Raw genomic sequence first — 15,200 nt, forward strand, 5'->3', positions numbered from 1 at the left:
GAATGGAGTGAGCAAACAGGTCAAGGGGAAGGCGGGAGGGCCAGAGCGGGCAGGTAGGGACCAACTGTGCAACCGTGTAGGGCTGTATGGACCAGGTAAAGACCCTGTACTTTGTACTGTGATAATTTCACTTCATGTATTCTCCCCACCCATGTTTTATTAGTGAATGATTATGGATTTCAGCCTTCCAGATCTCATACACATGGTTTAAAATCTTCATCCTGTAACTTACCCTCCTGACATCAGATCAGTTACTGAACCCTTCCTAGCTAGATTCTTAGAAGGGAGATTCTTTTACTCAGGAAACAGCTCTTTAATGTTGACTGTGTGCCGCTGAGCACCAGATATTCAGCAGAGAATGAAATGACAAATTTCCTATCTCATGGAGCTTCCATTTTAGTGGTGGAAGGCATATAAACAAATAAAGAAGATACGTGAATTGGTAGTAAGTGTTATAGAGAAATATGTTTCAGTGTGAGAGAGGCAGAAGGTGCTATTTCATCAAGTTCTCAGAGAGGTCTCCCTGAGAAGTGACATTTGAGCTGTAATATGAGTGCAGGTTGCATGTTACTTTTGAGTAACTGTAGAGATTAGGGGATGTTTTAAGTTTTGAATGAATAGTGGATATTAACTTGGGACATCAAGTATAGACTAGAATAGAAGGGATGCTACCCACAAAGAGTTAAACATTGAAGTAGTTCATCAAGAATACGATCTATGGAGAAAAGATGGATTTTTATTTCAGACTGAAAGAATAATAGAGAAAAGATAGAAAGAAGAGAGATTGGATTGAGATAGTGAACAGGGCAGCTGCTAGCAACAGTTGTGTGAGGATGGGTGTGTGCCCAGGGAGGTCAGACCAGGGGAGGGAGAGCTACTGCCTTGGGGAGGTTGTCCTGTTCCCATAGGAGCAGAATCGTGTTCTGGACTAAGGATGGACAGAGGAAAGGCAAAATGTCACAAATGAAGCTGTTCTGTCAAGACCCATCTTGTTCAAGCTCAAACTAAACTGACAGTGGGCCACCACATTTAGTAGGCTGTGAACTCAACTTAGTGGGTTTGGAACAGCACCTTTTAGGACAAAAATGGGTAGGCTGTAAGAGCAAGACATGCTTGCTGCAACTTTTGTTTCAGGTGTGTTTCTGGGAATGTGTGATTTTACTTGGTTGCCATGGCAATGAAAGTTATCCCTTACCATGGGTTGTAATTTTTACAAAGTGTCAAAAGTGATTTAATACTGACTTGTAGCAAGGCTATGTTGCATTGTTCTTCTCTGTTTTGCTAGGGTCTACCTGTTGCTTTCCATATAGTAAGGAAGTGTTCAGTGAGTTTGTTGGTGAATCAAGGTGGAATTGTTGATGGTATGGTGTCCTGTCCTGAAGTCTTGATTTCCATATGAGATATCATTTTGTCTCTTGCTGTGTGTAGTATTCTCTGGATTTGTCAACATCATTCATTCTGTCAGATGCTAGGTGCCCAGGGGCCGAGCACTCTGGGTGTTGAACCTGTGGGACTCACAGTTTGTTACACTGGTAAGAACTTTGCAAGTGTTTTAAGTGCATTGCTTTTGAAAGTTCACACTAACCCTGTGAGGTAGGTACTGTTCTCCTCCCTACCTTAGAGAAGAACCTGGGGAAACCTTGGGTCAGAGATGCTAGGTAGCTTCTCTTAGAGCACAAAGGAATCCAGTGCAGGAGATCTGTTGGAGTCCAGAGACTATACTTCCAGCCTCCCTGCTGTGGCTCCTCTGCACAGTATTGAGCTATTTCCCCCAAACAATGCATTAGAAGAAATAAAGCCAATGTGGTTTTTTCAGCCTCTGAAGTAGAGTACCCTTGTGCTGTCTGGTGTACTGCTGGAGTCACAGCAAGCCTGATATTGACATCAGCAGATGATGAACCAGGCCCTCTATGCATCTTCTCCTGATTGCAACTCAAAATGGCCCAAATGAAACCCAAAGATGTCTGCCGGAATACCCTACATGTGAACGCCTTGCCTGTTGTGCAATCTGATTTGCACGCACACGCAGCTCCCCTGAGTGTCACTTAGCTTGAGGAAGTGGCGGTGCACTGAGCACAAGCTGCACATGAGTGTGCACGCTCAGATAGAGGTGCACAAGGCTGACCTGGGCAGGATTCTCTCCCAGAGCGCCCCCTGGTGCTGAGGTGGCTTCTGCAGTCAGGGGCAGGTTGGGTGGGAGTGTGGAGGGAGGGGAGTGGGAGGTGACAGTTTGAAAAAGCAGAGTTAAGATGCCTGTTTGAATCCCTTTGATAGTAAGAGATGAGCTAGTCTCGTTCAGTTAATGCTACTGTTAGTTGCTAGCATATTTATTTACTCTACTCGCTTCCTCCCTCATTCCCTCCCTCTTTGTAACTACTAGTCACTCATTAAGTTCTAGGCACTAATCCAAGAACCTTATATATAGTGATTTTTTTGAAAACAAAAAGGTAGACAGTATCTCTACCCTCAATGAACAGGGAAGACAAATACATTTTAAATAAACAAGAAAATTTCAGTTAGGGATAAAGAACTAAAGCCTCTGTGGGTGAGTGGGACCAGTAGCTCCCCAAGGCTGGGTGTTGAAGAATTTCTAAGAATGTGACATCTACACTAAGATCTGGAGGAGGAAGAAGCCATGAAGGAAAATGCATTTCAGTGGACGTAGCCACCAGTGCAAAGGCCTGAGGCCAGACGGAGCCATCGCACTGTATCAAAGGTCATGGAAGAAGCTGATGAGTCCAGAGAGTGGTGTGAGGGGAACGTGGGGTTCAGTCTCAGAGCGCCACTGAGGGCCTTGGAGAATCAATTTAGAAATTAGAATTTATTTCCATTTCACTGGTAATGAACTTGGTTCCAACTGCTCCACATTGTCCCCAAACCTTACTTAATTCAGGTGGATACCTTTGTTCAGATGTTGGTGCCTCTTCGTTTTCTTTCATCCTACATCCCTTTCTTCCCTCACAGGACCCTAGAAAACACACAAACACATGCACAAACACATGTGTTTATGCAGTAGCACACTCCTACATACTCGTGTGTCACCAGGCATACATTCAGCCACAGTCGTGTACACAACATGCCCACCCTGTCCACATAAACACACATGTGCACAAACACAGGAGTAGATATTACACCTATGAAAACAGACATGCGTGTGTCCATACCCCCAAACATGCATCATACATGGAAACAGTCACTCACAGACACCTTCCTTAGACAGAAGTGTTGTCCTGGAACACAGACTTGGTCATGCCGTCTCAGCTGAGCAGCCTGCACTGCTTTGCTGTCATCTACAGGGGTCCACACACAGCAAGGTGCTGAAGACTTTCACGCTGCAGCCCGCCGCCCTCTGCTGCTTCCTCGCTGTCTCTCTCTCAGGGCCTCCCATGGAGCGAGGGGCATGTGCAGCATGGTGTCTTGCATACACCATGCTGACTAAGTCGTTCATCTCGCTATTTTTTTGCTTGTTCACTGTACGGGAAGCATTGCTCAAGGCACCAAGGATGCATCAGTGAGAAGAGCAGACAGCACCTGGGGGAGGATGGGCCCTAAGCATGAGAACTGCAAACCAGTAATAATGTCATGTGTGAGAGATGACAGCTGTTGCAAAAAAAATAGACCCAGGCAAGGGGCATCAGAAGGGCTTTTGGTTGGGGACAAGAATGGCTATGATGCTTCCTTTTTTTTGCCTGTTCCATGGGAGAAGCGTTATCCCTGCCTGGAAGACCTGCTTCAATCAGTTAGCACCTGATGGCTTCTAAGACCCTGCTGCAGTCAGGGTTCTCCAGAGAAACAAATTATAGGAGACAGAAATAGAGATAGAAGGGGCAGGTGCTGTGGTGTAGTAGGCTAAGCCTCTGCCTGCAGCACCGGCATCCCATATGGGTGCCCGTTTGTGTCCTGGCTGCTCCTCTTCCAAGAAAGTCTCTGCTATGGCCTGGGAAAGCAGTGGAAGATGGCCCGAGTGCTTGTGCCCCTGCACCCACGTGGGAGACCCTGAAGAAGTTCCTGGCTCCTGGCTTCAGATCAGCCCAGCTACTGCCATTGCAGCTATTTTGGGAGTTAACCAGTAGATGGAAGACCTTTCTCTCTGTCTCTCCCTTTACAAAAAAAGATAGATATAGGGATAGGGATAGGGATAGGGATAGGGATAGGGATAGGGATAGGGATAGAGATAGAGATAGAGATAGAGATAGAGATAGAGATAGAGATAGAAAGATAGATAACAGATAGGTAGTAGATGATAGGTAAATAGAAGATAAATAAACAGATTTTAGGTAGGTTGGCAGGTGAGATAGATCATAAATAGATGATTGATTGATACATAGATACGTAGACAGAAGATAGAGGAAAGAAGGGATTTTCCAGGGGAGCTGGCTCAGAGTGAAATCCCTTTTGAAAGCTGGAGCACCAGCGAATCAGTAGCATGGCTCTGTCCAGGTCTGCAGGTGTCAGGAGCAGGGAGGCTGAGATGGAAACCAAAGGTCCCAGGAGCCTCAGGGAACCACTGGTATGAGTCCCAGGGTCCAAAGGTTGGAGAAGCTGGAGTGCTAACATCCAAGGGCAAGAGAGCAAAAGGCCATCCTGGCTCCAGAATGAAAAACAGAAAAAGAACTTGCCCTCCTTCCACTTCTCTGTGTCACCCAGGCCCCAAGCTGACTGGAGAGTACCCACATGCTGAGGACAGCAGATTCTCCCCATCACTCCCCAGCTCACGTGGCTCCTCCATAAATACCCTCACAGCCTCACCTGGGCAGCCTGGCCATGCTCATCATAGGCCTGGACATTGGGGTTTTCCTTTCAGCAGTATCACAGGGAACAATTAATGCATTGATTGATAGTAGATAATGCTTTACAAACTATCCGTGTGTCCCTAATTTAGTCCACACCCCCAAATCAGTCCTAACAGCTGGAGCAGAACGTGTGGATTCAGATGGTAGAACAGGGACACAATTGACTGCAACAAAATTGTGCTCTGATATACAGAGAATAATGTTTAAGGAGTTAAATATTCCAAGAGTGATGAAGTCTCAATAAACCTCAGGATCTGAGGAAGAGAGAAAAATCCCTTCCTCTTTACTTGTGTATGTTAAGAGGCAATTGAAAAATAAGAAGCCAACAAAATGCACAGATGTGATAATGTTTAATAAACCATCTTGATGTATAAGCTGGTGAAACATAAAGTAACTATGTATGAGGATGCTTCAACAGGTTAATGGAAAATTCACATTTTCCTAATCTCATTTTTCCATGAACTTTTTGAAGTGCACTCGCCTTCCTCCTCTGGTTGTTGTAAGTGCTGAAGGGGAAAGCGCTGGGGGCCGGTGCGAGGTTCCACATCCATGTTGCTGTCCCATAGGACACACACCCCACCTGCTGCAGTGACAGGAGTCTTCCCAGTGGTCGGGCTGCAAAACCAGAGGGACGGTAGGATAGACAGACAGAAACAAGCAGTGCCTGCCCAGTACTTCCTCCAAACCTTGCAGCCCCATGAGACTCCCCCCTCCCTCGGGGAAGCCTAGGAGTCAGGATGCAGAAGAACCACAGAATGTTAAGGGTTTGCCTTTGTGGGGCAAGATGAGCTCTCTCCCTTTTGCAGGGACTGAGGGAGAATGGGGTAAGCATTTTCCACCACCCCGGCCATTGAATGAGGAGGAGCACTGGCTCCAGACTCTAGATGGCGTTCCTATTGGTGGAAGGACGTTTCAGTCATGGCAAAAGAAGGTTATTTTTAATCCTACTCAGCAGGACAACATGGTTGTGGAACCAGGGGAGTTTGTATCCTAATCCAGAGACGTGGTGTCCACACAATAATCAGTAACAAAACTGTTTTAGGTGGTTTTTACCTTGGATGTGCTGCAATATGTTTACAAAGTTAAAGAATGGAGAGTAAAGGATATATTTACTTAAGTTTTTCCCAGCTCTTGATAAACTCAATTGACATTACACATGCATGGAAGTGAGGACACTGCCTAAAATGGCAAGTGGTTCATGCACTGGGTTTCACCAAAGGCTACAATGGGTATCCTCGAGCCTCGGCACCATCCAGTTCCAGAACAAAGCAGAATTTGGATGGGGGCTGAGTAGGCCGCTGGACAGAAGGGAAGGGTGCAGGACAGGCAGGCTCCACTGGGGGTTTTCCGAGTGCTCTTGTGGGATTAGGGGAACCCCGCCACAGCTTTAAAACACTCAGGTCTCCCACAGATGCTCACCCACCCTGTCTGTGTTTTCCCCAGGATACAGACCCATAGCCAGCTGTCCCTGGATGTCCGAAACTCTGAGTACCTCTCCAGCATGCCCCCGCTGCCTGCAGAGTGCCTGGACATCGATGGAGACTGGAACACTCTGCCTGTAATCTTTGAGGACAGATACGTGGACTGCCCTGCCACAGGTTTGCCTTTTTCACTTTAGAAAGACTGAAGAACAAGGCTTTCCGGTGGGTTTTTAGAAAGTTGCCCTGTCTACATCCCCACAATAGTGGGATTAAACTAATGACAGATTTTTATTAGTGCCTACAATGGAAGCAAGAACTAAGGGTAAGCTAACTGGTTGACATGACTTTATTTCACTGGCATTGACAAATTGATCCAACAGATGAGCAATTACAGTAAAGACTCTCTCCCCAGTTCCTCTGGGGTGGAATTGCGTCTAGTGCCTCAGTGTTCTCACCTACAAAATGGGAAGAACCAATGCCCTCCCTCTCATCAGAATGTCATAAAAGTCAGATGAAGATGCTTTCTTGTGCCAAGTGTGAAGTTAAAATAGAAATGCATTTGTATGGCATTGGGTTCCAATTCCTGTAAGGGCTTGTTTTATGCCATCAGCCAAGCAAGGGGCCTCAGGAGTGTGGGCTGCATAAATACATGGGTTAATGGGTGAATGACTCCTTTCAGGGACAGAAGATCTCATTTGTATGTGCTGTTCGTGTCTGTGTACCCAGGTTGCAGTTGTTTGGTTGATGTTGCAGAGTTTGTTGATGGACTTCTATGTCTCCTGTAGGGAGCCTGGCAGGCAGTACATGTGTGCTCTCTGTCCTGCCCCATAGCCTTGCCCGTGCAAATCCATCCCCAGCAGTTCAAACAGATTCCTCCAAGGACCAGAGAATGTGAGCCCTTAAATTGGGTATGGCAGATGCTTTGTCTCTTTAATCCTGTAAAAAAATTCATGAGTTCCATTTTCACGGAGAGAAAAAGAGGTACAAGGCATCTAAGATTTATCCAACCTAAAACCAGCACCCAGAGTCAACTCACTGTGCTTGCAAAGCCTTGCCATCTCTTTGGGAAGGTTTAAACCATTATACTTAGACGGTAGCTCCAAGGACTATATTTTGGGGTTTCTGCAACCTGAATCTTGTAGGATTTTTACACATCCAGGTGAGTTCCAAGGACAACTCAATTTTGCAAACACAGGAAATTGTTTCCCAGTTGCACCCTGCCCTCTAGTGTCGATATGGTATATTACAGCTACTGTGTGTACCAGTGCAGAAATGACCCCAGCCCAGCTAGTTAAAACTAACATAAAATATCCAGGGTGTGTGTGTGTGTGTGTGTGTGTTTGCACATATATGCATGAGAGTGCATGTACATGTATGTGTACATATGCAGATACATGTGCACATGTTCTCATCCCCTTACAGTTAATTTAACAGTAAATTTGAAGAAGTTTAAGCACCCATCGTCAGAATGTCTAATGCTCTCATTATTAGGTTTGGTTGCATATTGTCACCCAGTCTTGTCCCTATACCTATTGATAGACATTGTAGTGAATAGACGTCTCAGCCCCTCACCTCATGTGTGCAGTTATACTCTGTACCTTTATTTTCTCAGAATCAACTTCACTTCATGTCTGAGACTCTGTCCTACAGCATCAGTCTCCCCAAGGCTCCCCTACCCCCTTCTTCCCAGTCTTTTAAGACCATGCCCTCGAGTCTTTCTTTTAAAAACATTTATTTATTGAAAGGTGGAATTGCTGAGTGGGTCACTTCCCAAATGGCTGAAGCCAGGATCCTGGAACTCCATGAGAGTCTCCCACCTGGGTGACAAGGAGCCAGGTACTTAGGCGAACATCTGTTGCCTTCCTAGGCACATTAAACAGGAAGCTAGATCAGAAGTGAAGTCAGCACTCCAGTGTGGGATGCCAAGTGTCGCAGGCAGCAGCTTAACCCGCTGCACCTTGCCAGCCCCTGCCACCTCTGCCCTTGAGTCTGAAGCAGCAGTGGTACATGAGTGGGGGAGGTCTTCTAGGACTATCCACCATGAAGGTTACCCTGAGCTATTCCTTGTCGCTGTTTCGATAGTGTTCATGACCAGCTTGCCGCTGCTGTAATGTGCTTGGAGCTGGGGATCCAGAACTTGTGACTGCATCTTCCTAGAAATCCACAGGCAGACACTCAGAGACATGGCTGTCTCCCCACAGACCTAAGACCCGATCCACTCCCACGGCCAGACTGCTTTTACACAGCCTTCTGTGTCACTCTCAAAATCAGAGCTCTTCTCCTTCTTGTTCTTCCACAAAGCACTTGGTGATTCCTTCATCCCAGATCAAAAACATTAGCAAAAAAGAACTATTTCCCCTTTTCTCAATGCATGGTGACATCACTGTCTATATATTACTACGAGATTGTCAGATTTATCTTCTATCCTTTTACTTTAGGGAAAATTGGGAAATAAAGGAGTTCCATTTCTGTTTTAAAATAATATTTCTTTGTTGTCTGCTAAAGGTCCATGGTTTGAACACCTGTGGTGCTCCATGAACCCTGCAAACTCTGTCTTTATTATCTATGTGCCCCCCCCCCCGCTACACCCCCTCCCACAGTGATCAAGTGGCTCACCTACAGCCTTCAGAGCTTGGCGAACTCTCTGGATTTGAATTGTTTCCCCAGAAATTAGGAACTGTGTGACACTGAGCAAAAGGAGTCAACATTTCAACTCTATAGGGCTACTGGGAGCAATATAGGGGCAGCTACTTACCATTCCACACTTAGCAGAGTGACAGGCACAAAGCGTTGATGAGTTTGTGTATATGTATACCATTCGTTAAGACCTCTTAGTCCATTCTCTAAATGAGATCCTTTGCTGCTCTCGTTTTTCCATAGTTGTAAGAGTGAAACCTGATTTTTGCTCTTTGGCCAAGCCTGCTTCCTCACCACACTTCCTGTCTATGATGAATGGGTTAAGTCTTTATGTTTGTTCCGTGGATCCACAGCCTGTTAGCTGTAACATAGACATGACTTCTCATCTGTCCATGGCCTGCAGATTCCTCCAGGCCTCGCTAACCTCACGCCCTCCCCATTGCCTGCAACACTTCCTCTGTCCACCTTGCTCCATCTGCCTGGGACCAACTGATGGCTGATCAGATTTCTGGGCCTCTGCCCCGTGGCCTGTCCCATGCCTGGTATGACTCATCCTCTCCTTTTCTAAGGAAGTTCCCCAGCCCACATTCTTTGTTTGTTTTCTTTTTCTTTTTATAAAAGACTTTTTTAAAGACCAATTTTAGATTCCCAGCAGAGGAGGAATGAGGAGGAGGGTTTAGAAATGTTTCAGACAACCTCCGCCTCCTACACACAGAGCCTTCCAACCCCACCATGCACCATCACAGGGGTATCCATACGTCCGTGCTTTTACCTAGGCTTTTTCTTGGTGCTGTACGTTCTTTGAGTTTAGACAAATGTATGGCAATGGGGATCCACTGTTACAGAATCACACAGAGCAGTTTCACTGCCCTGAGAAAGCTCCATGCTCCACCAGACCCCAGGCAGCAGTGAGCTTCTTACATTCTGCGTGCTTTTGCCATAGCCCACATTCTTTGGCGGGAGGTCTAGATGTCCACCTGTTTGCTTCCCTTATTTTGAAAATCCCTTGAAGACAGAGGCTGAGTCACTGTTCCAGCTGACACCACTTGTCTGCTTCCTGACCCCTTGATTAGCATGGGGATTTTTCACATAGTACCCCTCTGTGAACATGCTAAGAATGTACCCAGCTAAAGAGATCCATTCTTTCCTTGGCCCAACCATCAATTCCATGCAAAGACATTGGAATAAAATGTCTCAGTGTCCCATGTGGCTTGGAAGTAGAATCTCAATGATTTACTTCATAACATTCAAAAGTGGTTGTATTCATTTAGCTTCTATTAAAACCATATGGAAGATTTAAAAATTTTTAAAAGATTTATTTATTTGAATGTCAGAGTTACATACAGAGAGAGAGAGAGAGAGAGAGAGAGAGAGAGAGAGGGAGAAAGAGAGAGTGAGTGAATCTTCCATATGCTAGTTAACTCCCCAAATGGCTGCAACAGTCAGGGCTGGGCCCAGTTGAAACCAGGTGTCAGGAGCTTCATCCAGATGGACGTGGGCCATCTTCTACTTTTTTTTCCAGGCACATTAGCAGGGAGCTGGATCAGAAGTCCTGGAGCAGCCGGGACTTGAACTGGTGCCCACATGGGTGTCAGCGTCACAGGCAGTGCTTGACCTGTTATGCCACAGTGCCAGCCTTCCATTTAAACCTTTTAAAGAACATAAAAACCCAGCCCTCTTTTTTTCTTGGTATATATGAAAATTATATAACATACCAAAGATGTTCTCATCAGAGCTATTGTACAATTGACATTGGAGGCATTTAACTTTGTCCAACTATAAATTACTAGGGGGAGGGGGGAGAAGAGGAGGTGGGAATAGAGAAGGGGAGGAAGAAGGCTGGTGTTGAGAGAGAGATGTGATAAACAAATGTGTTTATCCTAAAGAACCAAGTTAAGCAAGATCACACTTTGGCTCCCTGCCATTTGACTCTGAAGATATGTAGTCCTCGCGCTCTGGGTGTTGCTGGGAGTAATCACCTTGGTTATGTAGCTCCAACTTGGCAGTGCTTTTCTGCACAGAGCAGGCATGACAGCAGTTATGACTGTAAGGCCGTGAATATGCCCACCCTGGAGTCGGGGAAAGTGAACTCCGTTAGGAGAAGAACTCATTTAAGTTTCATGGTTGCCCAAGGTCTCACAATGTGTAAGAGGCAGCGTTGGGATGGAAAAATCAGGCTCCTAGACCACTTTCTTCACTTGCAAATACTGTGCATGAAATAGATGGACGTTTTCATAATTACAAGTGGGAATTATCAACTATCCTTTGATAGATAGTAAGTAAACAAAAATGATAAGATTTGGTGGGTTTTCATTAGTACAGTGCAAATCTGTAAATTGTTCAGTTTGGTCAACCTTCAGGGTTGAAAGGTGCAGTCACTAATCAGGTCGACTTTGTTTCTGGTTCCACACACAAGCTCTGGGGCTCCCTGCCCATGTGAGCTTGTGATGAACTGGCTACAATGTCTGTGTTCCCGTAAGCTTCTCAGGTTCGGTGCTGTGCTGGAAGGACTCACAGGGCTCAGGAGAGCACTTCACTTACAATCATTTTGCAGAGATGGGAACGTCTGGCCCACGGGCCCTAGAAGGCCACAGAATCATTTGCTGTGGCCCTGCCAGGCAACCACAGGTGGGGCAGGCTTGAAATGCAATAGATCTATATCAGGCTAAACGTTTTAGGTTAATCATTTTGTTCAGTTCATGAATGATGTTATAAATATCCAAAGAACCCTTGGCAGTTTAAAAGGTCCCCACCCCTGTAAAGAGTACATGTGGGGACTGGCCAACAAAAATTAGACTAATGTCTGAGAGATCTCAGAGTGTAGCTTGTGTGTGCTTGAGCCTTGTCACCCTTCTGGCACATCAGGCTTCATCATCAACCAGAGAAGCTCACCCGAGCTCCAGTACCTGGAGTTTTTGTTGGGATTTCACTGAGTGGGCTTGGTCGATTAGGTCCCTGGCCGCATGACTGAACTGAAGCTTTGGGCTACCTTTCCTCCCCAAGAGGTCTGGCCAGTATTTCTTGGCCCAGTATTCTAACCCTCTAGTCAAATGCATGGTCTTTCTGGCATCACCAGGTCCTGTCCTAACTCATCTCATTAGCATAAACTATTTAGGGATTCTTCCTGAGACACTTGTTTCCCGCACACTGCCAGGATCCCTATGAATAGCAAAGATATCCCTGGGGACCACATGGGAAGTTCCAGGGATCCATAGGATCTCCCCCAGGGACAGCTAAATTGTTTCTTGTGCAATAAGGCATTCGATAGCTTGTGAGCATAGATACCTAAACTATAATATTTTCTTTGTTTTTTTTGCAGGACCTAATGTGAGTGTCTACCCTAATTTTGATGTTCCAGTGACTAGCCCTGCAATAACAAGTCTAAAAGAGAAAGAAGAGAGCCGTATTGTAAATAGCAAATCATCTTTTAGGGATGACCTTGTCCTGGCTACCATGAAACCAATCCAGATGAACTCCAATGAAGAGGGTACTCGGTGTCCAGAGCCAGGAGACAGTGTGACCACACAAAACAAAATGGACACGTGCTGTGAGTCTCAGGTGTATCTGACCATTGGTGAATTCCAAAACAAATCAAATGTGTCTGAAGATGAATTTTTGACTGGGCGAAGGGCCGATGTTAGTGCCTATGCACTGGCAGATGCTGATACGCCCAGGAAGAGCGCAGGCCCAGAGGATGGACAAGCCCCGGCACTGACCTACATTGACGTGAAATCCAGCAATAAGAACCCCCACAGAGCTGAGCCCATAGTGGTCATTAGTGCTGAGTGTGAGAATCAAAGTGCTGGAGACAGCATTAGATTAGACAGAGCTGTGCCAAGCAAAGTAGTAGCCAATGGAAGTCACCAAAATGCCATCTCTTCGGACAAAGTGACTCTCCATGAAATGAGTGCTTTTGGAAGGGGAGCAGACCAGGAGGGTAGGATGGTGCTCCTTGGTCTGAAACTCCTCCCCTCGGAGCCCTGGGAGTCCCTTGGCTCTGCACTGAGAGAGCCCTTCGATGTTAGGTCTTCCCCAAAGGACCCGCACACAGAAGAGCACGAGGCCCTGTCAGTGCTGTCTGGAGTCATCAAGAGGTCTTCGTCCATCATTTCTGATTCAGGCATTGAGAGCGAGCCAAGCTCTGTGGCCTGGTCTGAGGCCCGAAGCAGGGCCCTGGAGTTACCCAGTGACCGGGAGGTCTTGCACCAGCTGGTTCGAAGACACGCCCTCCACCGGAACTCCTTGGAGGGTGGGCACACAGAAAGCAATACGAGTTTGCCGAGTGGTATCCAGGCTTCTCTCACCTCCATTAGCTCCTTGCCTTTTGAGGAAGAAGAGCGGGAGTTGGCACTCACCAAGTTAACCAAGTCTGTCTCTGCACCCCAGATCAGCAGCCCAGAAGAGACTGCTGAAGATGGAGACAGCAAGCAGCAAGGTGCGGCTTTTGCGGAAGCTTTGGCTATGCACAGTAAGAACAAGGATTCCCTTGAACACAGCTCTCAACCTTGTGGTGGCTCCAGAATCCAGGGTTCTGGAGGAGAGTGTTCCCTTGTGGAAATTGTCTTAGATGCTGACAGCCAGCAGGGCCCTGGCTACATGGACATCCCCAAAGGAAAAGGGAGTCAGTTTGATCCTCAAGGACATTGTCATCTTGATGGTAGGACTGAGAACACAGTGGGTGTTGAAACCAAAGGTTTTAATTCAAAAATCCCACGCATTACAGCACTTGAAAATTCTAGGACCAGATCTTTCCATAAAACACTAATGGAAACCCCAAAGGGCATGCCCAATGACTTGACTGTGGGTAAAGGAACTCTTTCCAACAGCTGTATCCCCGAGGCTGGGGGCATCTCTCACCCTAAGGTGCCTGAATTCAGCTGTATATCAGCTGCTGATGCCGTCGACCTGAATTCAGCAGGCGAGCGCAGCAGTTCACCTTGCGTCCTTGATGACAAAGCAGTGAAGAGAGGAGCCGCTGCCTTCCTGGAGGCTGAACATGAAGCAGGCACTGTGTGCCCCACTGTGACTCACCCCGTACCCCCCCAGGTTTTGAGAAGCCAAGAGCCAAAAGCGGGCAGTTCCGTAGCCCAGCTGGCCTATGCAGAGTCCTTTACCTTGGAGAGCCTGAAGGCTGTGGAGGTCGTCAATCTGTCTGTGTCTTGCACTGCCACCTGTCTCCCTTTCTCCTCTGTGCCCAAGGAGACCCCTGCCAGGGTTGGCTTCTCTTCCAAACAGACTCCATTCCCCATCACCCATCAACCTTTGGGTTCCTTTGGAGTAGTTTCTACTCATTCCAGCAAGCTGGAGGAAGAAATCAGTGAAAGGATGTTTAGGTAAGCTTGCTGGTGGCTTGCTGACTCAGCACGGTGTTCTAGACTGGGCCACGTATTCCTCATGAGTCTTGTTTCAAAATTGAGATACCTGTTGTTTTCTGATTTAAATAAAGTAATGTATTCATATCATACTGATTAGAAAAGCTGGGTAGTATCAAGAAATGAAATTCATCAACAAGCTCACCTCCCAAATATTATACTGTGACTAGTCTTCTGTATTTGTTCTTTGTGCAACTGTGTCTCTGTACAGCCTTTATGCACAAGCAGATCCTTCTGTATAAACACGATTGTAATTTTTCCAACTAATAACTGATCTATCTTTATAAATCTATTCCTTGCATCATCCTTTTAATGTTCACACAATATTATATTGTGTGGATGCACCATGATTTATTAGCCAAGTCATTTGCAGATGGTGATTTACGTTTTATTCAACCTGTATTATCATAAATAACTCTCTTGAATATCACAGTACCTCTGTCTTTGCACATTTTGAGGGTTTCTTAAGAACCTTTGGGGAATAGGATTTTATCATCAGATTTGCTTTCTAAGCTTCCTTTTTAGTTCAAGAGTTCTGAAACTTATGGCCCTTTTTGTAATGCACCCCTTCCTCCTTGTGTTGGGTTTGTGTTTGTGTTGCTCCCTTACCTATAAACAACATATGTGGTGACATATATAACACATCGTTTTATCACGTTTATCCCCATTGAAAAGTGCTGATGCATTAACTATTACTAATGCCCCCCAAAGAAATTGCATGGGCAGGTCAACATTGCACCTTTTGTTTTGTGAAGAATTTTGAATACCTGAAGGAAGGGACTTGTCATCAGTTTTTATTTGTTTTCCAGTGCCTGGTAAACACTGTCCAGTGCCTGGCCAGGGTTGGCCTGACTTATTGTATTTACAGTCTACTATGGAAACAGGCAGACGAGAGAAGTAGCTGAGAACTGTGACTGTGTGGGCACCATGGGGCCAGGAGGACAAGGCCCTGCCTCGTTTGGCTGGGAGAGTGGCTG

General features: G+C 46.2%; 1 protein-coding gene across 1 annotated transcript in view; it reads left to right on the forward strand.

The window, feature by feature from the left end:
• FAM135B (family with sequence similarity 135 member B) overlaps positions 1–15,200 on the forward strand; it is a 228,373-nt gene that overhangs the window by 197,101 nt on the left and 16,072 nt on the right. The window contains exons 11-12 of the mRNA XM_062189440.1: positions 6,237–6,391; positions 12,171–14,184. Coding sequence (XP_062045424.1) covers positions 6,237–6,391; positions 12,171–14,184 — 2,169 coding nt within the window. The remainder of the gene's footprint in view (positions 1–6,236; positions 6,392–12,170; positions 14,185–15,200) is intronic.

The sequence above is a fragment of the Lepus europaeus genome, chromosome 4 (genome assembly GCF_033115175.1).
Source record: "Lepus europaeus isolate LE1 chromosome 4, mLepTim1.pri, whole genome shotgun sequence".
NCBI classification, from domain to species: domain Eukaryota; kingdom Metazoa; phylum Chordata; class Mammalia; order Lagomorpha; family Leporidae; genus Lepus; species Lepus europaeus.